Source organism: Chroicocephalus ridibundus, chromosome 14, assembly GCF_963924245.1.
Source record: "Chroicocephalus ridibundus chromosome 14, bChrRid1.1, whole genome shotgun sequence".
Lineage (NCBI taxonomy): Eukaryota > Metazoa > Chordata > Aves > Charadriiformes > Laridae > Chroicocephalus > Chroicocephalus ridibundus.
In genome coordinates, this window is record NC_086297.1 from 2,160,693 (window position 1) to 2,188,677 (window position 27,985).

General features: G+C 45.7%; 1 protein-coding gene across 2 annotated transcripts; it reads right to left on the reverse strand.

The window, feature by feature from the left end:
• Positions 1 to 1,402: 1,402 nt before the first annotated feature.
• Positions 1,403 to 27,897, reverse strand: LOC134523217 (ATP-binding cassette sub-family A member 9-like). Of its 2 annotated transcripts, XM_063351882.1 has the most exons (39): positions 27,423 to 27,897; positions 24,319 to 24,431; positions 23,583 to 23,793; positions 23,199 to 23,354; positions 22,136 to 22,236; positions 21,542 to 21,768; positions 20,615 to 20,753; positions 19,845 to 20,030; positions 19,127 to 19,259; positions 18,284 to 18,455; positions 17,459 to 17,517; positions 16,347 to 16,457; positions 15,686 to 15,861; positions 15,260 to 15,379; positions 14,774 to 14,912; positions 14,143 to 14,233; positions 13,407 to 13,546; positions 12,813 to 12,932; positions 12,105 to 12,264; positions 11,639 to 11,805; positions 11,092 to 11,219; positions 10,517 to 10,654; positions 9,872 to 9,985; positions 9,264 to 9,434; positions 8,988 to 9,101; positions 8,710 to 8,817; positions 8,044 to 8,112; positions 7,380 to 7,471; positions 6,240 to 6,360; positions 5,789 to 5,906; positions 5,441 to 5,532; positions 4,546 to 4,700; positions 4,093 to 4,168; positions 3,263 to 3,357; positions 2,538 to 2,657; positions 2,197 to 2,337; positions 1,947 to 2,026; positions 1,799 to 1,854; positions 1,403 to 1,673 (listed from the first exon to the last, which is right to left on the reverse strand). In XM_063351882.1, the coding sequence occupies exons 1-39, from the start codon at positions 27,535 to 27,537 to the stop codon at positions 1,578 to 1,580; spliced, it is 4,920 nt and encodes a 1,639-aa protein (XP_063207952.1). In that variant the 5' UTR covers positions 27,538 to 27,897; the 3' UTR covers positions 1,403 to 1,577. The 2 variants fall into 2 exon arrangements, with proteins under 2 accessions (XP_063207952.1, XP_063207953.1); XM_063351883.1 differs by lacking the exons at positions 23,199 to 23,354; positions 23,583 to 23,793; positions 24,319 to 24,431; positions 27,423 to 27,897 and adding an exon at positions 23,076 to 23,146.
• Between the last annotated feature and the right edge of the window lie 88 nt (positions 27,898 to 27,985).

Below are 27,985 nucleotides of genomic sequence, written 5' to 3' on the forward strand. Positions count from 1 at the left end.
CTCGCAAAGGGAAAAACAACACAAACCCAAAGTCAAGCAGAGAAGTGGATATGCCAGGTCAGAGCCAGTGAATCTCAAGCAAAGACACCTCCCTGCCTGCCTCCGTGACAGAGGCACTGGTGTTTGGAGGTCCATATGGCCGGCAGCTCTCCGCGTGTCTGGGGTGGCTGCTTGGGGGGCTTTTCCTGGCAGGAGCAGCCCATCACTGAGCCATGGCAGCCACCTGCTGGTACCTGCTTGCCCGCATCCCTGCCTGCATTGCCTACACATGCATCTGCGCCTGCAAAATCCCCCTGCATCACCCCTGCCTGCACCGCCCATAGCTGCGTCACCCCTGCCTGCACTGTCCATAGCTGCGTCACCCCTGCCTGCACTGTCCATAGCTGCGTCACCCCTGCCTGCACTGTCCATAGCTATGTCACCCCTGCCTGCACCGCCCATAGCTGCGTCACCCCTGCCTGCACTGTCCATAGCTGCGTCACCCCTGCCTGCACCGCCAGCACCATCCACCTGAACCAGGGGGGACCGTGGCATGGGCGAGGGTCTTGCTGCTGTGCCTGTCCCATGGGGTGTACTCTGGTGGGTCCCCAGCCCAGCCTTTCCTGTGCGACGGGGCACCAGGAGAAACATCCATCTGCCTGCAGATAGGGAGTTTCTATTTTTTTTTTTTCTAATTTAGTATTTAAGTCGAGCCCTGGCAGGCTGAAGTCTAAGAAGAGCTGCTGATCTGCTCAGACAGGGTCAGGGTGCTGGTGCTTGCCCCCATCTCCCCACCAGTGTCTGCATCCCTCCCAAGCACCCACCCCACCACCCCATCTTCCCAACCACCAAAGCAATTCAGACACGTGCTGTGGCCAGAAGACCTGTTCAGCCTCCTGTCCTGCTCCAGCTTTACTTTGGGTCAAAGCACACCTTATTTTGACTCCAGATAATAATTGGGTTTTTTAAGATGGTGATCTAAGAGCTACCAGTTTTCATTGCGTTTTCCAGGGATTACTGAGTCCTTTCCTCTCTCTGTGTCCCCAGTGGTGGGGACTAGAGATGGGCCAAGGTGGCCTGAGCTGGAACACACAGCAACAGCAGCTTTTTGGGTCAAAACACAGCCCCACACCCCTCCACTAGAAAACACCAACGTCGTTGGCCATATTACACCAGGCAGAAGGATGCTTCTCAGGCCTGAGCAAGACAAAGCCCTGGATGACTGAGGGTTTCAGAGCCTCCTCTGAGTTTGCACGTGATTCTCTCCAATGACCGAGTCGTCCCCCCCGCCCCTGGCCACGGTGCCGCCCTGGCTGCCTTGGGACCAGGAATTCATCCCGGCAGGGTTATTCCTTAGCACAGCAAATCTTCGTGAGTCAGTCTGAGCAGAGGTAGAGGTGAATGGCAGGCATCAATTCGTCAAAGGATAAAGGCTTTATTTATTAAAATAATAATTCTTTTTTTCTTTGTGAGGCAGAAAACTTGCAGAGCGGTACGTGCTGTGACATGGGTAACCAAGTCCGAGGGCTGCATCTGACCACACATATCAGTAACACTGGTGAAATACGCTGAATATTTTCCTTTGTGGCTCCAAGGGCTCAGAGGTGAAGCGGTAGCGGTCTCCGCTCCACAGCCCCGTCGGATGCTGCGTCCGGGTTGTGCTCCTCCAGGTCCCGGGTGAGGTCTACAAACGCCTGCAACACACCGCAGTGGAAACAACCGCGTTATTGCCAAGGTCTGATGGTACCTACACCGGTCACAGGTTATTTCTTCTTCTTACACAGGCAGTTTCTCACCTGTAACTTCTACAGCAACATACCTGTTGCAAAGTGTGCAAGGACAAGCTGTACTCCTCAAGCCTGAAATTCTGTTTAGCTGTGGAGGGATGGAGAAGGCATCCTTAAAAAACAAATTCATATGAACAATTTTAAAGCAATCTTCGTACTTAATGGATTATTTCCTTTTACCTGCTTCTAGCTTGGAAAAAGACTGGGACAGAGGTAGCACATCTTCCATTGGTATCTTGTAGATGAGCAAAGAAGTCATCCTGAAAAAGTAGTTAAGAAAGGAATTCATCATTTCATGACTGGGCGCCAAGGTTTAGGGGTGCTTGTAGGGTTATTGTACTCCCAGCTAAATTATTGAACAAGGTCAGTAGGAGCAACAGGGCATCCCAGCACGAGCCGGGGCTGGGTGTGCAGCCCACGGGGTAGGGACCTTTCTTGCCGAGCCGCATGCGGGAAGAGGTGCAGAATTTCGGAGTGGAGGGCATCGCTTTGCTCCATGTCCATCATTTTGAGTTCTAGGTGGTAACTCGTGCCAAACTTTCTTTTCAGATCCTCAAGGGAACCGATGTACCTGCAGAGGAGGGAAAACAGTGCTCAAACCATCATAATCAGCAAATAAAGCGATCACTGGATACACTTGGGATAAACCAAACCAACATTTTCTACTAGATTAAGAAGAAAAAACCAAAACCAACCACCCAACAGAAACCACCACCACCCCCACCCCACCCAGGCTAAAACTCAGGTGAGCGATGTGACCCCGGTGCCCACCGTAGCTGCCCCGACACCAGGATGGCCACCCGGTCACACATCGCCGCCGCCTCCTCCAGGTAGTGGGTGCTGAGGACGGCTGCCCGCTCCTTGCCTTTCACCGCAGTCTGGATCACTTTCCTGGGAACAGAGGGATGGCAGTTACTCCCAGAAGAAAAATCTCCCTTTTGTGTCTCCCTCCCAAAAAGTCAACTGAAATGATAAAACTATAAAAAAAGGGGATAAGCTATTTAAAAGGCTTGAGTTACTTTGCTTGAAGATAACATGCGGATGCCAATACTCCGTTGAGAATTTGTCATGTCAGCATCCCTCCAAATTTTATAGTTTCAGTGTAAACTGTTGACGAAAAGCTAGAGCAAGCACTAGGGCGGAGCGATGAGAAGGAAGAACTATCTATAGGTTTTTTTCTCGTGCTCTGGAGAAACTGGAATTTGTGTCTTTTGTACCAAATGCAGGGGTTCAGCTGAAATCTATTCATATTTTTTAGTTGCACTCCCATTAAGATGGCATCTGACGGTTTGCAAGGGCTTACTGCCTGCTGCGCGAGGAGTTCAGCGGGTGGTACCCCATCCCCTGAGCTTCAGGAAAAAGGGAAAACACAAAGTGCTCTGTCACCGAGGCAGAACGTCTTTGCCTGCCCAAGGGGTGCTACAAGACGGCGGGTAAGACCCATCCTGTCAAATCTGTCCTACGCTTCTCAGTTCTGCTCCAGCGGGGCTGCTCACCACATGCGGCGCTGCCCTTTCAGGTCCACGCTCACCGACGGCTCATCCCAAAGCATCACCGTCGGGTCTCCCAGGACGCTCAGCGCAAAACTCAGCTGAAATGGGAAAGACACCGAGGTGAGGTCAGGTCTGCTGCTACTTGTCCTGCAAAAGCGGTGAGTTGCCAGGCTAGATCCTAACCACTGTGAATCTTTTAGAAGATGAAGTTTTTGATTCCAAAATGCAGGAGGAAACAGGGATCCAAAAAAACCCACCTCGGGTGTTTTTCGTTAAAATTTTAATCTCCCAAAATTAGCTTTCCCCAAAACTCCCAAGCCTGACAAAGATCTGAAAATGGTTTTCCATCCCCTTTACTGGCGGATGCATGTGGTGGGGCATGAAGAGGTGATTACCTTGTAAATCCAATTTGTGCTTAGCATTTATTAAGCATACAATGCGGGAGAATGGGGAAAGAGGAGAGGGGGGGGATCCTCCCAGGAAGGATTCAAAAGCTATGGATGAAAACACACTCTGCTGGATCCGCCTCTGTGTTAGGAGGAAGTAACTCCCTTTGGAACCCTGAGGTTCTTTCATAACGACATCCAATTTGCAGAATTTTTTTTTTTTATTCGACTTGAATTTCAGGCTTTGCTCCAAGAAGAAAATTTCTGCCTTGTGAAACAAAAAAAAATTAAAACTTTTACAACCCCAAGGACCATATTCTTCTCTCGCTGACACCAGGGCAAGGAACGCAACACATCCTCGAGCCTGAATGAAGGTCTTCTGTGCACCGCATTCAAGGAAAAGCGAGCAGGATTTGCTCAAGTACCAAACACAAATATGACATGTACCTTTCTGGCTTCTCCAGCAGCTAACCTCCTAGCTGGGGTTTCTAAATGCTTCTGGAGATCCAAGGCCTTTGCTATGCTGTGGGGAATGGAAAGGAAAAATAAGCTGTGGTCAGGGGTACCGAGGAACCAGAGACTAACATACACGGTCTGGCATCACTTTGGGTTACTTGGTGATTTTACTCCTAGCTCAGGCAGTAAATTAAGGAACTTTTGCAGAAACTCAAGACTGTAAGCACAGCTAATGAGAGAAGCGAGTCACTCACATAGCTGGCCACAAACTGGAGCAAGTTTAATTTGTTTTCTTAAGTTTTCTAGGTAAACCAGGGTTAAAATCTCCATAGGCAAGGGATTGAGAACAGTACAAAGTAGCAGATCTCGTCAGAAGGAGATCCAGTTTCTCCAAGGTAAAGCTAAAGAAGAAGAAAAAAAAGCTAGAATCATTTGGCTTTGTACCGGCCGACGCTAACAGCTGTGTCTCCTTTCCACATCCCTCTCAGGGCGGCGTAGGCCTCCAGGTGCTGGCGCACGGTGAGGTCTGGCCAGAGCGGGTCCCGCTGCGGGCAGCAGCCCAGGCGCCCCGCGGCCGCCCCGCGGCCCTCCAGCAGCACCTGCACGGACACACACACACGGGGGATCCGGGGGTCAGTCAACGGAACCCTTGGAAACGCAATAGCGTTTGCTCCGGCGTTGTGAGGAATCTCGTTAGCACGTGGGGAGGGACGTCCAGCATCACTGGGGTGATCGTCTCCACCCACCGCAACATCACCCGAATCCAGGACAGCCTCTTCACAAAACCAAGCGCTATTTACTACCAATAAAACTTCATGCAATAGTACCAACGTGAGGCTGTCTTTTCCTAAAAATACTTTTCCGTTTCAAACATTCAGTCCCAAGTCTGTAACAGCAATGGCATTTCCCCTCCCCCTCACATGTCATTAATCATCCCACACATAATTAAGTGATGGATTGTTACTGGCCCAACTCTGTTCACATTCGTTTTCAATTTCCTGGTTTTGCAAGGCTGTTTATGAAGAGTGTTATATTTATTTATTTTTTTTTTTTAAGATGTCAACATTTCTTACAGGGCTGGTAAAATTTCACGAGGGGTTTCAAATGCACACCGAAGGTTTTGTGTAGCTCAAACCCTTAAATCTGTAACAGTGATTTTGATGAAAACTAGAATGTGCTTTGAGTAAATCAAGACTTACTTCTTACTTCCGTAAATACCCAGGGTTGCCTGTACGTAAATCCCCTGACTTAAGGGCCGTGTTACCAGCTTGCACTATCACACCCTTCCTTTATAAAGACACCGAGGCCAACCCCCAAACACTCCAAAGGGATCACCTACCTCCCCAGCAGTCACCGTTACATCCCCAGAAATCACGTTTATAGTCGTGCTTTTTCCAGCTCCATTGGGTCCTAACAGACCTAATACTTCTCCTAGAACAAATATGCAAGAACCGTTAGTAAAAATTATTGCTAATAAGACTTTTTTCCCTGTGCGGTAGAAAATATCTAAAAGTACAGTATGAGAAAGGGCCATTCATTAACTTATCCCCATTAATTAAAACCGTGCACGCAGGAGCGTTGGGTCTGGTTGCCCACAAGAAAGTTCTAACCAAAATACGGTCTCCAAAGGTGACCTTCCTGTTAGATTTTAGGGTCATTTATAGGGGGTGCAGCAAAATACTTGAACCTTTTTTAACACTGAAAGAGAGGTTTTTGACAGCAACTTTCTTCTTTTTCTTAAAGATGGAACTGGCTTTCCTGTCTTCGTATTCCTTGCGCAAACTGTTGACAATGATAACTGAGTCCTGTGAAGAGATGAAGCGGGAAATAAAAGCTCTCCTTCTACCCTGTGAGACAGCTCATCTGTTCTTCCCATTAAGTATGACTCTTTAAAGAGAAAATTTCTAAATTAAAAATCCAGGAAACAGCAACATAAAAGGGGTGGGGGAAGCAGAAGGGGAATAAAAATATAGTGCCAGCTAAACTCCTTCTGGTGCCAGGGTGACCGTGGGCTGGGTGGAGAGATGTGCACTCGATGTCAGATATCAGGAAATAAAGAAGTGGATGAGCTGAGAAAGCAGAGACAGACCCGAAGGTGGAGAGCAAAAAAGAAAACGAGCCAGAAGGGCTGGTTTCACCTCCTCCTGCTGCGGGGAGACCACGGCACTCCTCACCCTCTCCCTCTCCGCCCGCACTTCTGGGGGCTCCTCCCCGGGGGGGTCCCTGTTCTGGTGGGCGACCGCTCTCCTCCGCTGGATCCTGCGAGCGGAGGAGGAGAGGTGGTGTCACCGGGAATCGCTCCCAAACAGGCTCAGATTTACGAGTTTGTTCCCAGGGCAGCGCCAATGCAGCGCCCTGCACAATTTATTTGAATTCGGGGAGCTGTTCCACAGTGTTTGCTCAAATATTTATTCAGGGAAAAAAAGGGGGAAAAAATATCCCACTGACATGCATGAGAAAATAAAAGCCAGCTTTAGCTTTTCTTTCATCACTAGGCATTGACTGGTGCCCTCCTCGATACACGCCAATGATCTGTTCAAGGAGAATTAAAAGCCACAGGGCGGGTTTTTCAAAGCTATTTGGGCATCTAACTCCTGGCTGAGACACGTTTGCTAATGTTTGACAGTTTAAAACTTTTTACAAATCTTCTCCCACATGGCTCTGGTGGTCAGTCGCACGCTGTTGGTGACGGACAGGCGGAGAGCAGGTAGTGACGACCCCAGCCTGACGAGGCTTTAGGGGAAGTCTCCATCCTGCAGAGAGCAATACCGACACGTCTGAAAGGAGTTAAAAGGTTGGATTTCAATTTGTAACTATTGATTTAGCCAGCTGTAGTGAAATGTCCCAAAATCTCAGATATAAAGCTTAGTAAAAAAAAAAAAAAAAGCTTAAATCACATTTATTACTCTCTCTAGGATATTGTAGTTCAACTGACCTTCTATTGCAACACTCTGGGTGGGAATTTGCCTCCAGACACATTCAGGAAAACTCCAGTAAGTAAAGTCGGAAACTGTAATGACCCAGAGGAATAAAAAAATCCCTCCCTTTGTTCTCAGTTTCCTCCTCTCCAGATAAGCTGGTTAAAGCTAAAAATATGGGCTCTATCCACACTTTGCAAAATGTTTTTAAGTTCAGTCCTCTCCTCCTGCCGTCAGGGGTGAGCCAGGAGGGTCCAGCCTGGCTGTGCAGCACCAAGCCCACTGCGCAGAGCGGGATAACTGTGGCCACTAGGCACCCCGGCATCCCGACATCCCGGCCCCCGCCTGCCCGGGACACACCTGAAGATGGGATCAGGTCTCGTTACTGCTTCTCCATATCTCATCTCCAAACAGCGCAGCAGAAAAGCAAAAATCACACAATGGATGTAAGGCTAAAAAAGCAATAACAAGTTAGATTTGTATGGAGACAAGGTTAACGACACACTTGATTAATTTTAATTACAAGAGGATGCAGGGACCTATCTCATTTACTTCAGCTACTGAAAAGCTAATCATATTGCTCCAAAAGGGGAAGAAGTTAAATTGATGCTTTGCACGCGTTTCCATCTCATATGCAGATCATTTGCAAACGCCTTGACGTCACGCTGCAGTTTTAGCTCAGGTAATCTGCACCCCAACGGACATCCCACAGGATCAGATACGACATCGTTCTTTGGTAGAAGCAGCATTAGGCTGATTAGTTGATTAATAATATCTCTGCCTTACACACGAGCTCCACTTAATCCCCCCACCATTTTCCTCACATACGGTACTGCATCCAAGGGCCACATGAGACACAAGTTCATGATCACTGGGGTTTACCTCCCCTGCCAGCACTGAATGGGAAACTTCGGCCACACAACCCATGCCTTATTTACGGGCAGAGTTATACAAGCCCAGCGCAAGGCCGTCTCATTGGAACAGCCATCCTTTCCAAAACAACCATCACCAAATTGCTCCTTACCGCAAAGACGGCTATGAAGACGTGATGCCATGACTCAAGAAATTCGGTATCGTAAAACAACGAAAAACGCTACAACAGAAAAATATCAGTTGGTTAGAAAAATTCCTTAGCACAGTGTGCCTCAGCGGAGGGTTGGAGCAAGTGTGGGATTTGGGGATGCTTAGCTTTTCTTCAGGATGGGATAAAGGAGCTTTGTTCTGTACTTGTTTTTTGGGGTTGATACTGCCTCAAAGAGCTGCAGCTTCCTTGGCTACAGCTAATTCAGAGATGCCTCAAATCAGCCAGGTTAGAGCGACCTTTTCCATCATGGCTTCTCTCTTCCCAGGCCTTTTGCCTCCTTCTGCCAAGCTCCCTTCATCCCTCCAGGTCTTCCCACTCCACCACCTTCCCCTCCCATGCTACCCTGGCTGCCAAAATACAGTCATCGTAACAGCTTTTTGTAACTAAATACACCAAAAATATCCCAATCAAACAATGGATTAACAAGTCAAATCTCGGTCCCTTCCCTCACTCCACAGCCTGGATCTTTTCTTCTCCTGTTGCCCTTTCTCACTCTGCCTTTTTGACAGTTGGCACTCCGAGACAGGGAATTTGGAAGGTGCTTCTTGCTTTTCCAGTTTGCACCATTAGGATCATTATTGAATTTAGTAGGACGTGTTTGCTTACTGATGTGAAGCTCAAACAGCCCAGTGGTGGGAACACGGGAATCAAAGTAGAGAAGGTGAGGTAACGTGTCTCGTCTAGTTCGCTGAACACATAGAGAGTGAAATTCACCTGGAATATAGCAGAAAAAGCGTTTCCAATATTAACGTATTGTTGATAAAAAATAGGCTATTTGTTACTGGTTTGGGTTATTCTGCTGAATATCCGTATATTTGAAGTGAAACCTCAAGTGGCAGGGTGTGTAAATCAAACACTTCAGAGTGAAGATTCACTTCACCTACCAGAATGAAGATGAAAGACCAAATGTAACGATTGCTTCGTCCCGTGCGAAATTTAAAGGCAATTAAATAGACGAGGAGGACAAGAGATACTCCGTAACCAATGATGCAAGCGATCTAGAGAGAGAGACTGATGTCAGTGACTAGGAGATGGATGCGGGTAGATGAAAGCCGGCCTAGAGCAATCCATTTCGATTAAAGTCTTTAATGCAAAATCTCACTGGGAGATGAGGGAGGGGGATTTGTGTGTGCCCGTTTTCCCGCACGCAGAGAGCTCACCAGGAGCAGGACGCTGCTGGCCTGCAAGGGGCAGATGCGGTTGAAGAGTAGCACGATCCCGAACATGAGGCACACCAGGGTCCAGAAAAGCGGGACATCCACCAGCGCCTGCCCACACCAGTACGCCGAGGGGTAGAGCCCCGCCAGCCGCAGCTGGGCACGAGCCTGGAGCTGGGAAAGTAAATGGGAGAAGGGAGGCGATTCAGCAGAGCCCAAAACATCATCTCTGCTCCTCCTCCTCCTCCATCACCCTCACTCCTCCCTTCCCTGGCTCAGCCTTCCCCTCCCTTCCAAGAACTTTCAATTCTTTCTTAGTTTTACTGTTGTTTAAAACACATCATTCTTAAAAAGCAAAAAAAAAAAAAAGAAAAAAAAAATCATCCTGACACAAAAATCTTTATTAACACCCAAATTGTCCCGAGCCAAAGCTGATTCCCTGAGACGCAAGGTAATGTGCTTCGGTCCAACGTTGTATTCGTGGGGCTGTATTTCTTCCTGCATCCTACCTAGAAGTGGCGGCCAGCCCACCGGCACACGGACTGCAGCCCAGAGACGTCCCCTTTGCATTCACGTCTTCTCTAAGACTGCTTTCAGCGCACACTGTTTACCTTGTAATCCTCCATGCTGCTCACTGCAAAGTGAGGAGGCAAACCAGCAGCCAAAACCAACAAGTAGTTGAGACAGACGAAAAAAATATCACTCTTTAATTCTGGGGTGTGTGTCTGCGGAATAGAAATTTAGAAGTCGTCAGTAATCAACAGCTGCCCGGGGAGAACCTGGCTGGGTCAATGCTCGTAGGATGACTAAACATGCAAGTGAGCAATAATACTTATGGTACATAATTTGTGTTTAAGAACGCAAAATAAAGCAATAAAGAAAAGCATTTAGGCAAAAAAAAATTTGAATTGCTACGAATTGTTGAGGATAGAGACTGCCTTTTTGATGCTGATTGTCACCAAATGGATGCCAAAGCGAGGTAGGGCTTGCAAGTATTACTGCTATATTCTTCCATATTGCCACAGAGCACAAGATAATGTCTTTGACACTGAAACCCTATAGAGCTCTTAAACACTGCAGAAGAAATTCTCATTAAATAGCCCTGGTATTGACTCCCGAGAAATACCCCAGCGGCTGGAGCACTGACCCCAGCCCTCGGAGGTTACTCATCCAACCACATTTCCAACCCACCCACTCCTTATCGCTTCAGCACGGCTATTTCGATTAACTTTCACCGAGAAAGGCAGGACACTCACGCCATAAAAGGGCTGACTCCAGATGCGGATACGCTGGGTGGAATTGAAGAGCCTTAGGAAGGTGTTGCTGAGGATATTCACAAGCACGGGGAAACAGTTGATGTGTTCCACGCTGCACATGACCGTGAATCGGTACCTCTGAAGACGTAAGAGTAAAAGGAGTTATCTCCACGCCCGTGAGAGGTGTGAGGAGGAGCCGGCCCCAGGGAAGGGTTTGGAGAAAAGCCATGAGAAATGCAATCAGATGCTTTTACTGAAGAACGGGAACATGGAGACCTGGAAGCGCGCTAATGGGTAGCACAAGCAAAACGATCGATAAAGAGTAATTTCTGGATAAAAGCACAAAAGACTTGCATTAATACTTTTCTGTAATGACCACTCTAGGAAAACATACAGTGGAAAAAACAAACATAATCCCAGTTTCCCACAAAAGGGGTTACTGATAATATTAAATTTGTCAAATAAATAGTCTCCCTTTTGCTGGTGTGCGTGCATTTCGCTGTGCCTCATTTCAACCCATTGCAGAAAATCCTGCTGACACACAGAACGCAAGAAGAAAAAAAACTACCACTCACCTTGCCTTCCAGGGATATTTTTATAGCTCCATTATGTAGCGGAAGGCTTGTGATGTTTTTCTCAAGAGTTATTTCTGGGATTATGTTTTGAGTCTTCAAAGCAGCAATGAAATCCTCAATTTCTGATCCTGAAATCAAATCAAGAACTTTTTTTTCTCTAAATAGAAACAGTTTCTTATAGACAAGTTCCCACTTGCAAAGCAGAGGTATGTTAAAAAAAAAATCACTTAGAATCTAAGCAAACTTATATTGTCTCTATTTTTTTTCTATTTTAATTAAACTAGTTAAACAAAATGTATGTTTCCATAGTTGGTTTATTGCTTTTTTTTAAATTATTTTTTATTTTGCCTGGTTCATTACTCTTAAGTATCAGCTATTCAGTTATCGCCACTAAAATTGGATTTGCTTTTGCTCAAGAGAAGACACTTCACAAAGCCACAAATACATAAAGGAATGTAGAGAAAGAGTAAGGCAAGGTTGGTCTATCAACTCTAAGAGGACTCAGAGTGGTGCAGAAAGTGAATCAACATCACACGTTCTTCTTCACCTGTATCATTGAAGATGAGAAGGTTTGTCGACTTATTTTGAATTTTCTCTGCAGTGGGAAGAAAATACAAGCTAGACGTGATTTCCCAGTTGCCGGAGCTGTCCCACAGTTGAAATTCAATGAAAATCGTAAGCATTGGAAGGATAAATATTCCAAAGAACAGCAATCTAGGTGGAAAAACAGACCATGAGTGGGTCCAGGGAAACTCCGCCTTTAGCGAATTGTGTGATTTACTTTGAGAAAGGCAAGGGGAAATTTAAAACTTAAGCAATTCAGAGCTCTACCAGTAAATTCTAACTGTCCTTGTAACTGCAGCTTTTAAACATTTCCCACCTAATTTTTAGCTTCCAGACTTCTCCACTAGTACTTAAGCGTTCTCTCAGTCACTCAAGGGAACGATCAAATCCATTGGAGAGCACCAAGCCAGCACAAGGGCTGCAGACTGGGCGAGAGCTCCCGTACTTACATGGACTTGAGAAACTTTCCTTCATGCTTTAGTTTTAAGAAGCGAACTCGCATCATGGCACGCACTTGCTGCCTCCAGAGCGCCATCCCGGTCACTGCCACGCTCTCCTCTTCGGAAAACACCAGGAGGCTTTGGTCCTTCTCCTTGAGGTCTCCATCTTCTGCATGTTCACCACGAGAAACATCGTTATCCACAAAGAGCATTTAAAGGACACGTTTAAGTGTAAACAATCAACAATGATCTTCTGTTCCGAATAGAAGAACCCTTTAATTTTTAGCCAGAAAAGAAATAAGGGCAGAGAAAAAGGGCCATAATTTATCCAGAACATAATTTACATTGGTGAATTCAGACTGGCTGGACCTGGGCTCATATGGCAACACGTCCAGTATCTTCCCTGGCTTTGTGAGATGCCTTCTGGACAGTTTATCTCTTCCTGCCTCCTGATTTACGCTTCAAAAGCAAATACCCTTCCAACACCAGTCTTCATTCATGTGCTTAAAAGCTTGTGGGAAGATGAGACTGAATCATCTAGACTTCTTCAAGAAGGTATCCTTCACTAAAGGAGAGCTGAATACAACTGCAACTCTTGACCTACCAAAACCTACCAAAATTCACATTTAATAGAAACTCAGTAGATATTGAATTAAAAGATATGTATATATGGAACCTTAATTGTGCCACGCTTGCAAATGGGAGTCAATGTTTTACCTCCTAGACCAGTGGCTTCCTCACCCTCCAGCTTCAGGAAAACATCTTCCAGGGTTGTCCTGCTAACCTCATAATTAACAACCCCCTGCAGAAGGCTGCTCTCGAGGTGGCTGAACAGATCTGCACGACAGAAACAGCCAGATTCAACCCAGCGACCAAGCCTACTGTTGAGCAGAAACTCAGACTGGCATGATCAACGTTCTATGTTCTGGTGTTCACGTCATTAATCTCCATAACTTAAAAGCCAAAATAGAGGTAGAGCAAAATAGTGCTCTTTAGAGGTAAGTAGAACATTCGGAGTTCTTGATTACCGTGGGCCTTCCTGGTGGAAGAAATCTCATCCTGAAACCAGAGGAGACTCAATGGATTTTATTTTGTAGATTAGTTGGTGAAATTTCTTTTGTTCATCTGCAGTATTGGTAGTAGCGTGTCCATTTTTCTTTAAGGCTGATGTTTATGCAGCTCTGGCCTTCCTAATCCCATGCAGCATGGACCAGCGAATGTAGTTATTCCCTTCACAGCAACTTTGCTTTCTGCTTTCCCGCCCACTTGGTTTCCCTTTACAACCCTGGCACAGCGACGGGCTTTTCTTACCTGGGAAGCTGTCAGTGTTTTCCAGAGGTAGCAGATATCCCAGCTCATCCCCCTTCCGTCCTGTGAGCACGGCACCGGGGACGTACTGCCTGACCAGGGATGACGTAAGCTCGGGGTCACACACGTCATTTACACGCATCCTGTTTGTGTTAAAAAGTATTTGCTATAATATTAAACGAGAAAAGAAAAAAGCATGCATCATCCATTTAAAATACAAAGCCAGTGGTCGTTCCTCAAGCCATAGGGAAACCTCCAAAACTGGGCAGCATTTCAGTGGGAATTTTTACAGGCATCTGCAGTGCCCCTGGTTTTGCCATGCATGCGAGAAATACTTGAGGTTAAGAATAATGACCCTGGCCAACACCGCTAAACCAAGAACACAGAAATTAAACTCCAAAGAAAAACAGCTTTACATTAAAGCTGTTGTACGTCACTCTGGCACCACTGAGTATGTGGAAATTGCAACTCATCTTACTCTGGTCCCCTTTTGGCTGCGAAGGAGGTTGCAAAGTCATTTTAGCTACATGCTCAGAGATTTCAAGACTGGGTTCCAAAGAAAAGCAACTTGCTATCCAAAGCAAGATATTTTTGGCAGCTTTAAAAGCCTTCTAAAAGGAACTGTCAAGATTTCTATTACTCTGTATAGAAACTCTACAGAGATGCAGACTCTACAAGAAAATACATCAACTACAAGCTTTTCCCAAAAAGACTGATGACCAAAAAGAAAAGGATTTACCTTAAGTGATAGCCAGTTCCCCATTTTCTCTTCAAGTACAGAGATGAGCCAACACACTGTAATCTCCCATTTGAGAGGAAAGCTTTCCGGTCTAAGGAGGGATGAATACAAAGGATTTGGGGGGGATTTACAACAGTGCAGTAGACTGGCCTCACTCTGCTCCTTCTGAACTCAACAGGCGTTTTTACAATGGAGCCGAGAGGAGTAAAAGCAGGCCAGTGCTGGCGGCTTTTTTCCTTTTTGAACTGCTGCCTTTCTCCTAAGCGCCAAGATTAATCTTTTGATTATGTGTTCTTATAGGCTTGTGGAAAATTTCCCATGCAGCCTAGGAGCAATAAGGAAATGGGGAAGATATTAATTCAAACAATATCGCTAATTTGTGTGGGAGCTGCTGGTGGTACATCCAGATAATATGCAATTGCTTCATCCCGAAGCAGAGCACAAGCAAGGTCTTGGAAGGGCACGTCAGCCCAGTTTTAGTCTTTGCTCAGCCTGGGTTTGGTGGCTGCTGTCAGACAAAACGTGTCCAGCGAGCAGAGAGTGCATCATGGCAGGACCCACCCGTGGGCTCTGCAACAGGAAACCCTCATTTTCAAACTGTAGGTCAACTGGTGTGAAAATCTGGGCTCACCAGCATGAGCATCGGCCTCCGCCATGGACTGGGTTGTGAAGAGCGTCACGCGTCCAGCCTTGCGTTCCTTCAGAAGGTTCCACACGTGGTGCCTGGAGCAGGGATCCAACCCAGCTGTCGGCTCGTCTAAAAGCAACACCTGCGAAGGCGAACAAGATCAGACCTCCACCTGTCCAAGACACCATTTCCATGCTTGCATCATTTCATTTCATACTTTTTACAATCTCACTCTAAGAATAAAATACATCCTCAGATATCAGCCATTTTTATTACTTTTTCTCCTATTACAATATTATTACCCTTTTTATTTAAATATGGTTCTTGTTGACCTAGATTCCTTGATCCTTACAGCAGCCAAGTGGATTAGTAGGTCAGCAGACTTGGAGTTCCAGGGGAAAAGTACAAGCATGCCAAGTCAGAATGCAAAACTACGTGCTAAAGCAGTATGCGGGGGGTGTGGGGTGTGTAAATATGACCAGCCCCTACCTGGGGATTCCCTAAAATTGCAATTCCTAGAGACAATTTCCGTTTTTGTCCCCCACTCAGAGTATTGGCGCGGACGTCCTGAAGGTCGGTGAGGTCCAACATCGTGAGAACTTTCTGCACCTTGGCGATATACAAAGACAAGAGACAGATTTCCAAACCATACGTAGCTACACACGGTACAGGAAAGTAGAACCTCAAGATTCAAAACTTACCTATTTTAAATGGCTTCGCTTATCTCTAAGCACTGCAAACCTGAATTCTATCTGAGCGTATTGTAAGGATAAGAAAGAACTGAAAAAACACTTCTCCCCTAAATTAGGGTTGTTCTCATCTCCACAGAACACGATGCTGGTGACAATCTTTTATAAAGAAAGCTCAAAGTGTCCAAGATGCCGTAAAACAGAGATCAGACAACCACATACCAACCTCTTGCTCTACTTCCTTAGGCTGAATCCCCTTGACGTGAGCAAAAGTTCTCAGGTTTTCCTTCACCGTTAAGGCTTCAAAATGCAAATTAAATTGCGGGCAAATCCCAACCATTGCCTGAATTCCTTCCATATCCTGTACTTCAGACACTTTGTAGTTGTATATCATTGCAGAACCTGCACACAGGAATGAACGAAACAAATTTCATGCTGTACAGCATTTCCCAGATTTAAGGGGAAAGCAGCCTGCTGTGTGTTCATACCTTTGACATTAATCCCAGCACTGGGGGCGTTTCTCAAGTGTTTAAAAGAAAAAGTCAAAATAACTTTGTGTTATCCAAAGTTTTAATACCATTCAAAAATATTTCAGAGCACCAAATCTCTCCCTTAAGAACTAAGACGCATTTCCTACAGGTGTGCAACTCATGGAAAACATCAAGCCATCCAGACGGAGAAATCGCCACCTGTGTACGCTTGCACACACCAGCGTATCCACAAGGGACGCACCAGCCCCGAAGCTCACGCTGAAGAAACAATCTGCCCTGACAAAGAGCCAGACTGAACAACTGAGGGAAAACTTGGGGTTTTTTTGTATCTTTATCCCCTTACACTTGAAAAAACAAACAGCTTCTCCTCTTCGGTGTCCAGGTCAATCATCGTACCTGCTGAAGGCTTGGAAAATCCACTGAGCACATTTAAGAGAGCTGTTTTTCCAGATCCACTGTGACCAAGTAATGCGGTGATCTGGCCTTCATAAATACTTAAGGACAAACCTAGGACAGAAATAGGATAACATTAGGATGGAAGTTTGTGAGAAATAGACTTGTACCTGGAGCTCGCTGCCAAGTACGGCAGAGGAATGACATTTCTTTTGGAGTCAAGAGGCAAAACCACAGATCTAAAAATCTGTGATCATGACCATCTTCAGAAGTTCGGACTAGACTTAGTAAGGAACTTGCAGTCATGTCTTGATTGAATTGAGGGAACAAGTGTATTAACTTCAGCATTTAAAGAATTTTGACTTCTGGTTTCTACGAGGTCCATAAGCTTTTATTTTAGCGTGGCCCGAGAGAGAGTCCACAGAAAGAGAAGCGCCAATAGCCTTTCCAACGCAGGAGATTTCAAGAGGTTTCAAAGCAGCCAGACTTTTCTACCCGCTTTCTTTTTAAAAAAAAAATACTTATTTTGCAGTTTTGTGGGTTGTTTGTGTTGGTTTGTTGGTTTTTTGGTTTTTTGTTTTTTTTTTTTTTTTTTTTTTTTTTTACTCAATATAAACCTTTGAGGCAATACTGAGTTCCTGTTAAACAAAGGCATTTAACAAATATCCCATGACTATGCGATGACTGTGCCAACTCCTTGCCTTCCTGTGGCTGGCAGATGTGGAAGTGCTTGGAGAGCACGGCTCAGCCAGCGGCAGCAGAGTCGGCTGCAGCCAGGGACCAAAAAACCAAGTTTTGTTTGCCCAAAAGAGTTTACATTTTGAGAGAGAGGTCGGAGAGGTGATTTTTATAGTGGTTCATGGCTGCAAAACTCCCTGCTTTTAAGGGGACTTCTGCTATTGCAAAAAATAATAAATAGTAATTTTCCTGGAGCGAACAGGAAGGTAACAGCCTGGTAGAAATTTGCCAGTAATTCACCCCAGCAGAAATAACCATTGCATGACGCATTTTAGTATTGTGGGAGGCAGAATTAAGTACATCCAGTATATTTAAAAACAGTTTGGGTTCATATCTAGTGAAAAATGAAATTAAAAGAATTCCAAAACCTCTCTTACCCATTAAAGCTTCGGTTCTCTTGTCCTTCTTCTTGTATAGTTTTTTAATGTTGTTTATTCTAAAGAAAAGGTAAGCAATCCATTACTACTGAATCTCGCAATTTTGACATGTTCCTCTTCCCTTGTATTAACCTTTGAAAACTATTGGAAGAATATTTCTCGGCCTCCTCCTCAAACTGGTCCTGCTCCTTACCATCAGGGGTTAGCGTAATTCCGTCTGAAGGAATTGCTTTACATAATTCATTTCTCGCACACTTAAAAGCAGAATTAACCAATGTACTTTTCTAAAAGATGCTTAAAAGGTTTTAAAGTCAAACTCAACGAACACTTTGTGAATGAAGCGGGAGGGCCGAGGGAATGAGAAAACACACGTTTATATAATTAGAAGCGATGAGCTAGCTATTATTTTAGCAGATTTATATTTGCTTTTTAGTAATAAGCAATGGCCAGCAGCAGCAATGGGCCAAACTAGCCCCATAAGGGTGTAAATAACATTATCTTATGCAGCAGACTCCAGCAGCAGCGTTCTTAAAGACGGTGGTGAAGGCGGACAGAGTCCCTGCCGCTGCCCTGCAAAGAGGCAATTCCTGGGCAGCAAGCCGGTCCCTGGCACAGAAGATCCCCCACGTCCAACAAACATTCAAATCCAGCTCTTGGAGCAGAATGAAACACTGAACAAACCCTCCCTTTCATGTGTTTGCCATTAACCTTATCTGTACGGGTTAGGTGTCTCAGTCTAACATTTGTCAGTCCAATACGGCTACGCTCTCTAGAGTCAAATATAACCTGCAGTGTTATATTTTTCATGGCTACAAGAGCCTTTACCTGATCGCTTCCTTCCCATCGAAGCCCGGAGGCATGGGCTCGGTGTTATTGCTGAGGATGGGATCGTGGCCGCCCTCACCGCCAGCTCTCACCCCCACGTACCCGCTCCTGGGCTGGAACCAGTACGACGGTCTCAGGAAGAACAAAGGCGGATACGGTACTCCGTACTTGCCTAATTCAGAAACAAAGAAGGTGGAATACCAACCAAAAATTGCTACGTGTCAACTCAACTTTGATAAATGCCATGTCCGGTTGTTTCTTCCTCAACAGCTGCAGAATACAGCCTTTTAGCAGCGTAAAAGGACTGGTACATCCTGAAAAGTTATCCACTCACCCATACCTGCAAACGCAGGTGGGCAACAATCACAGCAAAGACCTCATTGAGCACCTCTTTGGCCCAGAAGTTATAGGAAAATCAGGTCAAGTTCTACAACGCCCTTTTAAACCCAGGGTTGCTGGAGTAGGTGCAAAGGATCTCAGTGCCTCGCTGCAAGATTTAATGTTCCTTTTGGAGCCTGTTTTTGAGGCAGGGCCAAATGAGGCGGCTTCATGCACCCAGCTTCTGGGAAAACGGGGTTCTTCCTGATCATTTTTTCCTGAGCAACACAGCAAATGCCGTTTTCAGCCCCTCAACATAACATGGCACGGCTCATTGCTGTTAAGATGCCATCCCGCAACCCAACCAGCTCACTACCAGGACACCTTTTTTGTTGCTCCAGGTAGATTACAGCTTTCTCAGCTCTACCCCACCACTTCTTTGGCACCTTTCACCCTATGAAGGGAGAGGATTATAGAAGGGAAATGCAAAGAAGGTTGTACTCTTCCTCTCATATTTCTACTTACCAGGCAAAACCTTATCAAAGTAGATGGCCAACAGCAAATACAAGGCACTGTCAAGGGTCAGTACCATGTATAGCTTAAAGAAAGGGTACAATTCCGGTGTAAAGGCTAGGCCGTATTTTTCTAATTTTATCATCTAGGAGGAAAAAAAGCACAAGTCAGATGCAACACTTCCTTTAGTCAGAAATATTACGTGCAAGCCACTGCTGTGTCATCATGACCATTTTCACCAGAAAACTGTGCCTACTCGCGATCTTGATGCTTTTTGCAAGCAGGACAACAAGTTATTATGACCACAAGTATCAGAAGTGCTTCGGTGAGCTGAATTCAAAATTATGCAGAAGTTGTCTCTACACCAGAAGGGCGACACACACGGTATTTGCTGGGGCAGCACTTCAAGACCTCGCGGTTCTTGCAGATCTTGGTACCCACCAGACACATCCCACTGCTGCAAGAGTTTTCCAGCGACTGAAATTTTTTGTATATACAGAGCTGGTAAAATTCGTGATGCAGTTGAGAGTCTAACTATATTTGTTATGAACTAACATTTACTATTCTGAGTCAAGTTTTCTTTTCACAAAGTGTCTAGGGCAGAGGGGCATGACTGGGTCGTTAAGGCAACGCAAATCATGTGTAGTAGCTACTGCTATCTAGCAGAAATCTGCAGCATATTTGCTGTGGGCTGAACTTTTATGGTGTGCTGGCCTTATTTTGAACGTACCTTTGAGAAGCCAGCTGTGAAGGCAAAAGGACTGAAGAGATTAAAAATCCATTCCAAAGACGGTGGTAGTTTTTCAAACAATGTCAAAAAGCCCAGCAATCCAAAGATGGTGTGAAGGACAAATCCCACAAAACTGGCAATATTTGGCTGCTTTAACAAGGAGCTGAGCATGAAAGAGAAGTGAATCTGCAGCAGAGAGAACCAGTAGTTAGCGGGAGGCGTTCCGGCTGGCGATTAAAGAGACCAGCATGAAAAGCCAACAAGCAAAACTGGAGACCCAGTTGAGTTTCAGTTGTCCCCTGCAGATGCACGTGGCACATCACAAGGCTTGTGTCATTGAGCAGACGACTCTGATGTTTAGGGCAGGTCTATAGGGGCAGCCAGATCAGACCCCTCGGTCTCCCGAGGAGGAAGCCCCCTGGCCCCAGGGGCACTCACAGCATCAGCCTTCCCATTAATGCTGGCGTTGGCACCTCTCTTTACTCTCATTTCAAGTCAGAGTCTCCCAAAATGTAATAACAGTGATTATAAAAAATTATATACGATTTTATATATGTATTATTATATATATAATATTATATTTTTATATATATAACAAATTATAACAATATATAACAATTATAACAATAAATCCCAGTAGCAGAGAAGTTTTTGTTACTTTCTCATATAATGCCCAGGCCTAGAATACTCTGCAGTCTTTGGGTTTTAGACATTTTGATTAGGAAACGGAAAAATTTGTGCATCATTTAAGAACACAAAAGCAGACTTACAGATGCTATGCCATAAAAGAAATAAAAAAAATATATTTCAAAAAAGTTGTGATCGGAGATGACTCCTCTAACCGTGATCAGTGTCAGCAGACTTGCCGTTATTGAAATGTAAACGGTGTACAGCACGCTCCAGGATAACCTACAAATGAAGGGACGGTTACTGTTGCCTCGGGACACGACAGCACTTGCCACGACACAGCGGATACAAGACACGATCTTTTTAATTCAAATACTTCGTAATTCCCAATACACTTCCATTGACAGTTCCCAGACTGGAAAGGTGCAAACATCCATATCTTGCACCCACCCAAATCTCGGCAGATGCCACGAAGCCAGCAAAGAGCCGCAGGGCATCCAAGCACGGGCTCTGCAGCCAGGAGCACTTATTCTTATCCTTTTTGTAATGATGCAAAATACTTATGCTCAGAAGGCTTTAGAAGACCGTTTTGATAGACCCTACATCCCCCTGTGCTCCGTCGTTTGTAGTTTTCTCCAAACCGTGTTGTTTCTTCCCTTTTTGTGTTTTGTGTGTGTATCCTGGAGGCAAGCAACACCTCAAAAACCTTGCTCCGTACATCTCTGCTACGCAGAGAATGCTCTTTCTCTTTTTTTAGGGGAGGAGAGCAGGGCTAAGTATAACACGCAACAACAACAACAAAGTCCTGCATCAGAGCGACGTGCTTGGAAACGGAGGTCTTCCAGCAAGGGGTACGTCACAGATAAAAGCCACAACAGGTTTTGCTTCAACAACATGCAAAAACTTGGCTTTGAAGAGCCCAAACGCATGGTCAGGCGATGGCAAATCGCTGCTGCTGGCTCTGGGGAATTGGTACCAGGCCCACATCCACCCTGCAAGCTAGTGTACGTCTTACATACACAATGTAATGTCATTCCTATAATTACACAGTTTATTTCTATGAGACTTACCAGAATGCGATATCTTGCAAACCCATTGCTCTCATTAAGACCTTGAGCTTCTTCTTCTCTCTTATAACTTTCACTGATAAAAAGTACATATACGGGGAGAAGCAAAATAGAATGTAAATAACGAACCAAATGTAATTTATTTTATACACAAGTTTGATCGAGGGGGATTTCAGACGAACGCCGCTAATTGACTTCATCTCTTCCCAAACAGAATGGTTTGTTTTCATCTAAAGGAAAGAAATTAGCTGTTAATTTGATTTTCTGTAATGAAACAGCCAACATCAGAACAAACAGGTTTTCATAAGCATTAAAATTATTAGTTTGTCAATAACAATGTTACACTGCAAAGTGGCAAATAGCGTCAGTATTTACTGTCGTTTTGTATTGTCTCGTAATAAACACGAACACCGCCTTGAGCCATGAGAATGATCTGCCATTCTTTTAACTTTTGAATCACACTATGTATTTTAAAAGTTAATGATCAAAGAAAGTGAACCGGTTTGCGTTCTTTTATTTATTTTGGTTGCTTTTTTAAATTTACCAAACAACTCTGGAAGGACGAGAAAACACGTTTTCCATCAGGACCACACTTACTTCAATGACTGCCGCATCAATGCTGGACTGCACTGATAGGAAACCTGCGTACCAGTACGATGGGACTTTGCAGTAGCTGGATGAAAAATTGAAGCAGGTATCTGTTGGAAAGAAAAAAAATAAATAAATAGAAGAATTTGATCTATGGATTTCTATATACATGTGTATGTATACGCTTACGTGACGGATTGAAAACATATTAGACTCCAGAGAGGAAATCGAGATTTAGTTGTACTCAGCCTTTGGCCTGGAGCAGCCATTTCTCTCCAAGAGCGATGTGGTATCGGGAGGTGTTGGCTTTGGCTCCATGGGCTACCTGATGTGGCATCGACCCAGTGGCCACGGCGCAGGCGCGCGGGCCACGCTCAGCTCTCCTGGTTCGGCAGGAGCCCGGGCTCAAAGCCCAGCGACCGCAAACCTGCCCAGAGCCAGGGGCAGGAGAGAAGCACCTCTAGGAAACCCAGAGCTGGGGACGCCTCTGCGAGGAGCTACTGCCTGCTGCAGGCAGAATAAACAGTCTCTCCATCATTTCCATTCTCCAAGACCCATCCTTAGCAAAATACTTTTTTTTTTCCTCCCCCCCACCCTTGACTGATGAACTCCTTTGACTTTTTAAAGGATTGTAAGTTTATTTTTTGTTTCGATTACATTACTACTTTTAGTCAGTAAATAGGGGTGTGTTTTGTCGAAGAAGTAGCATAGTGGACAAACGTGTGTGCAGGTTTTTGTTTTAATGTATTAAATATACGTCCCTGCACTATATGCTGGAAGTACATCAGGGCACACACAACGTTCATTTTCAGGGCATGATTTGATATGATAAGACATAGAAGGGAGAGGGACTACAAGGGCTGTGGACAACGCGTATTTGTTCTTAAACGTTTTCTCTCTGACATTTGTTTCCTTCTAAGTGAACAAAACCTCAAATTGTAATTAATACCTTTCTTGAACCATTTAACACATACAGCCTTGATCCCTTCTGAGTGGCATGGCAGCAGAGAGATCCATCTAAGCTTTTTTTAAAATGTAAAATCAAGTTCTCTGGTTTCATTTATTTTGTTACCAATGTGTTCAAAGGCATCGTTTGGAGGTACCACTCCGTAGCGTTGAAATCTGAGACGGTAGGAGAAGTCATCCTTAAAAACAACACCAATGTATTCCTCCGAAATTCCTCTTGCTTCCATTTTTTTCTCATTTTCTACCTCTTCTATTATTACACCTGTCATTAAAAAAAAAAAAAAAAGAAAAAAAAAAGAATAAATCCATGACAGCTGAAACTTTGATTAGTCATGCGACGACATGAAAATGTGCACCAGCCACAACTTGCACTCTTAAAAATTGTATTGTCCAAATCCTTTTCTCCCCCCGCCACAATGAAGACCGCGGCGCCCGCAGTGTCGGGGTGGGTTCGGGCACTGCAGCTACGGGGGTTTGAGAGCAGCGTTACCCGTCATCGCAGAATCCGAAGCCACTTTGCTCATGATTCGCCTGGTGGTGTTTGTTACGGGGGTGTACGCGAGTGTAACTCCTGTAGCGTTAAAGGCAGGATCATCCAACCGTCCGAGGAAGTCATAAGGGATTTCTTGCCGCGGGTTGTGGAATACAATACTTGATGATATTTGTATTATTAAGAGAAAAACCGCCGATGTAATCCATTCCTAGATGAAAGGAAGGAAATGTAAAGGTGAGTGGCAGCACAGAGACCTGCAGGTTGGGTGGCACGAAAGCGTCTTCAAGGAGCTCCTCATCCAGCGCTGATCTGGCTGCACAGTCCGGCTCCTCCGGCCGTGAATGCTTTCCTTCTGAAAATTAAATGAGGAAGAGCTATTTCACGGGTGTAATCATTTGAAAACACGAGGAATGTTCCAAGTGAAAGAGACGTTTTCTTAGTACCACAGCCAACGAGGTCTGCTGATAATTTTACACCCGTAATCGTGAATTGGACGTTGTGTTCTTCTGCACAGTGCAGAAATGGGATCAACGACCACAAGCAACAAACCAGCTTTGTAACAAGCCCGAATGATGCTGTGATATTGTAGCGTCACGGGAAGAACTGTAGCTGCTGATAGAGAACCACGTTACCAGCTGGGGCTTCTCATAGATCATCTAGTATAAAAACAATGCAATGTGAAAATACTTTATGGTGGAAACCCTAACTGCCCTTTGGAAGAACCAATACTTGCCTGAAAACTTTCTGTCTTCATCCTCCACACCAGAAGAATATTTTTCCATAGGAGAGCACGGGTTTGCCGAAATATTTTTGAGGCTTTCTGGAATATCCCCTGCATTTTCCCAGCTAGGATGAGAAAGATAACAACATCGTTTAGAATAAGACAGATCACTGGGGGTTAATATATTTCCTTGAGTAAACACCACTCCAGAGGAAGCCAATAACATGCCAAAGGTTAAGAGCTTTTCCCAATTTTACAATTTGGACAACCAAGGAGAAGTTCAAAGGAAGCAGTCCAAGATCAGGGAAGAGAACAGAGAGATGGGTTGGACTCAGCTGCCTCTTCCATGTGCATGAATTCATCCTTCTTCATCCCAAAGAGGCTTTGTAGAAAGAGGCATTCAGCTGGCCATAGTTTGATTCTTCATCTACACAAAATTAACAACAGAAAAGCCAGTCTGTCCTGTGCTAAAAATGCGAGAAGACTGAATGGCATATAGAACAAAGAAGATACAGATTTTAATTTTCTTTGTTATGCAGTTATTCAAAATACTTAAAACCTCCGTGACCTGCACCAGCAGCCTCCAGCCCAGCTCCCGCGAGCAGTAGCCCTGGTCGATGCTGCGCACCTGAGCCGAGCCTCAGACCCTGCACTCCGTGCCGTGAATTTGTGTCTCGCCTTGGACGTGCGGATTGTTGTCAAACCACTGCTCGTCGGCTCCAGGTGTCGCGGCTAGACCCTAAAACATCCCCATTACATACAAACCTCCTCCCCACATCGTCCGCAGGGGGAAGGCGGCTGCCACCCAGGAGGCGGTGAGATGCTGGGAGCAGCCCGAAAACAGATGCTGCCAACGTCTCCCTTCATAGGCTGGTGAGAGACCGATTTTTCAAGTTTTCACCCAAATGCTAATAAAATGAATGATATCTCTAGCATGGCTAGAGCAGGGAAGCATTAAAACACCAATATGTTCCTTTATATCCTCCTAAGTATGATAAGGGGTATTTATTGGGGGATATTTTTATGGGGAATAATTTTTTCAGCTCCCATTTGGATCACGTGGCCAAACAGCAAATACCCTGTGCAAGAAAAACAGCAACGTCAGAGCAACTGGTTTCACAGCCTTCCCAGAAGGAAAACAGAGGCGGGAACCTCAGAACATATTTTTGTATTTTAATCCTTTAAAACGGCTGAAACCAAAAATCAAAGCAACCTCAAACACATTGTGCTCTTTTCCCCTTGGACATCACTTCCTGATTTCGCGGATCGGGCAGCTGGAGTCCATAAACGGTTCTACTACTCTGTTCCTCTTCATTGTTTGTTTTTGGAAGAATTAAATGTTTGCGGACTCCAGGGGCGACGGATCCAGAATCCCTGTTTACCCGCCGCCTGTTCGCACGGGGCTTATCTCCCCGGCGCGCCGCTTTCCCTGCCTGCAGCTCTCTCCCGCGCTTCCCCACCTACAGCGGAGGTTAAAGGCAATTAGGAAGGGATTTTGAGGAATTAGGAAGGGATTTCGAGGAAGTGCTACTTTTTTATTTGCCCGGGTCTGGATTTCAGTCGTCGTGAACCACAAGCGGCAGCAGCCCAGCCCGGGCTGTCGGGGCAGCAGACAAAGGTTCACGCCGGAGCGTTTGGATAACATGGAAAACACGATGGTCTTGTAAAAACTGCACTGAATCTCTACAGGTGCTTCAATTTAACAAACGCTTCATTTATAAAAAAAAAAAAAAATACGGAGCAAATCTAAGACTTTTTAAAACATTCCAATTAAATTTCTAGTGGTTTTAACCTTATTTTTGCCTTTGGAGCAAGAAGTAAATGCCCCTAGAAGCTGGAACGTGAAGTCCGAAAGCCAAATAAACGATGCTGCCTACAAACGCTGCATGGAGTCCATCAGGAAGGATTCAATTTAAATTAAATAGCAAGAGACACAAAACATAAGCGGGGGAGACGCCTCTGCAAGACCTGAGATTCAAAACTGCAGATTCAGAAGACAAAAAGCAAACATCAGAAATGTATTTGGAGGCAACGGTGTTTGAGAAGCCTTAAACCAACAAGAGCATCGCTTGTGAAACCGGGCGTCGCGGGAAGAATCTCCCTCCCCAGGGCTCAGTTAACGCACTCAAACCTTTCGGGTTCCCAGCGATAACTTTTACTGGGGCCCCGCGCCCAGCTCTGCTGCACCAAAGGCTGTCCCGGGAAGGCACGTCCCGTACAACCACTTCATTTATTTATCTCAGGCTTTTCCTATTTGACGCCTCCTCGGGCTTCTTTCCCCCCCCCTAATAAAAACCGAACAGGGCGTATCGTGACTGACTCGAGGAGCAAGTCTCTCTTCAGGAGCACTGGCAGGAACCTCTCCCTGCTGGCTACGAGGGGAGCACCGGGCGCTGCAGCTCCCGCTTCCCAGAGGAGCCGCCGGCTTTCCCAGAGCCAATGATTAATCCCAGCACGCGGGGAGGGCAGAGGCGAACGTGCTCCCTCCATACCCTGCTGTTTGCCAGTTATTGCAAGTGCAAAAACACCCCGCATCTGGCCCCTGTGCAGCCCTGTCTTTAACTCCTGCTAAACACGAGCCAGATTTGTACCGACTCGACTCTTTAATGCACAGTTTTTGAAACAGGGCTGGGTGCTTGCTTGCTCTTTTTTTTTTCCTTACTCTCAACTTGAAAAAAAAAATAGCTCTAAGCCTGCCCCGTATCAGAGTTCAACACTAATTCATACATCCAGATTCGGGGGTCTGTGTTTTTGGAAGCTTTTCTTGGTGCTGGCGAGGCCGGAGGAGGGGGAGCGAAGGGAGGGATCGTTAGCGGGGAGGACCCAGCGCTCGACCTGTGGCTCTTCGCCCGGAGCCAAAGAACATCAGCGGCAAGAATCAAAATCCGCACGCACCCAGAAAAGCAGAATATTTTTGCTCCTTTGCCTCTTAAACATTTTGAGGAGAAGCTCAATGTTTGTCAGAGCGCAGAGCCGGGAGGTACAGCTCTTACGCATTCAGCATAACCCTGTATTAAAAGAATAAGGAAAAAATTAATCACCAAACACAACCCCTGCATGAAAGCGCCCTAGGTATAATTTTTCCCTTAACAAAAGAGAAATGTGAAACTCCTCACCTGATAGCGTGTGTTCCATTAGAAACGTGTCTCCTCCAGCCGTGAGATGCCTGGGCTCTTGGTCCGGTTGCATCCCCGGAGTGGGGTCGGGGCTGTCCCGCAGCCCCATGGCCATGCCCCTCTCCAGCCTGACGTCAGACCCGCTCCCGGCCGCGCGAATGCTCCGGACCCTCCTGGAGCAACAGGAGAAACACCTACAACCGGCTGGCCAAGAGCTCGGGGGTATTAACGTGCCATTTCGCAGTATTTAATATGACACGTGCGTTGCGTCTGGTCTAAAAAGCATGTTTCTGTTGGGTTTCCAAGTCCTGGAGAGCGATGCTGTGCCCTCAGCCAGGGCGAACGCAAGGTCCTGGTCGGTGGCAAGGCAACCTCGTCCCTGCCCGAGCTTCTCCGGAGGGAAAACCTCACCGCCCTCTCCCCATCCTGCCCAGAGCCCGAGCCAGCCGGCACTCCTTCCTCTGCAGAGGACAACCCTGCCTCCGAGGGCCAACGGGATTTTTATTTCTCGTTTCTCTCTTCCCCTTTGTTTTTTTTTTTTTTTTCATAATTTTTCATTCGTT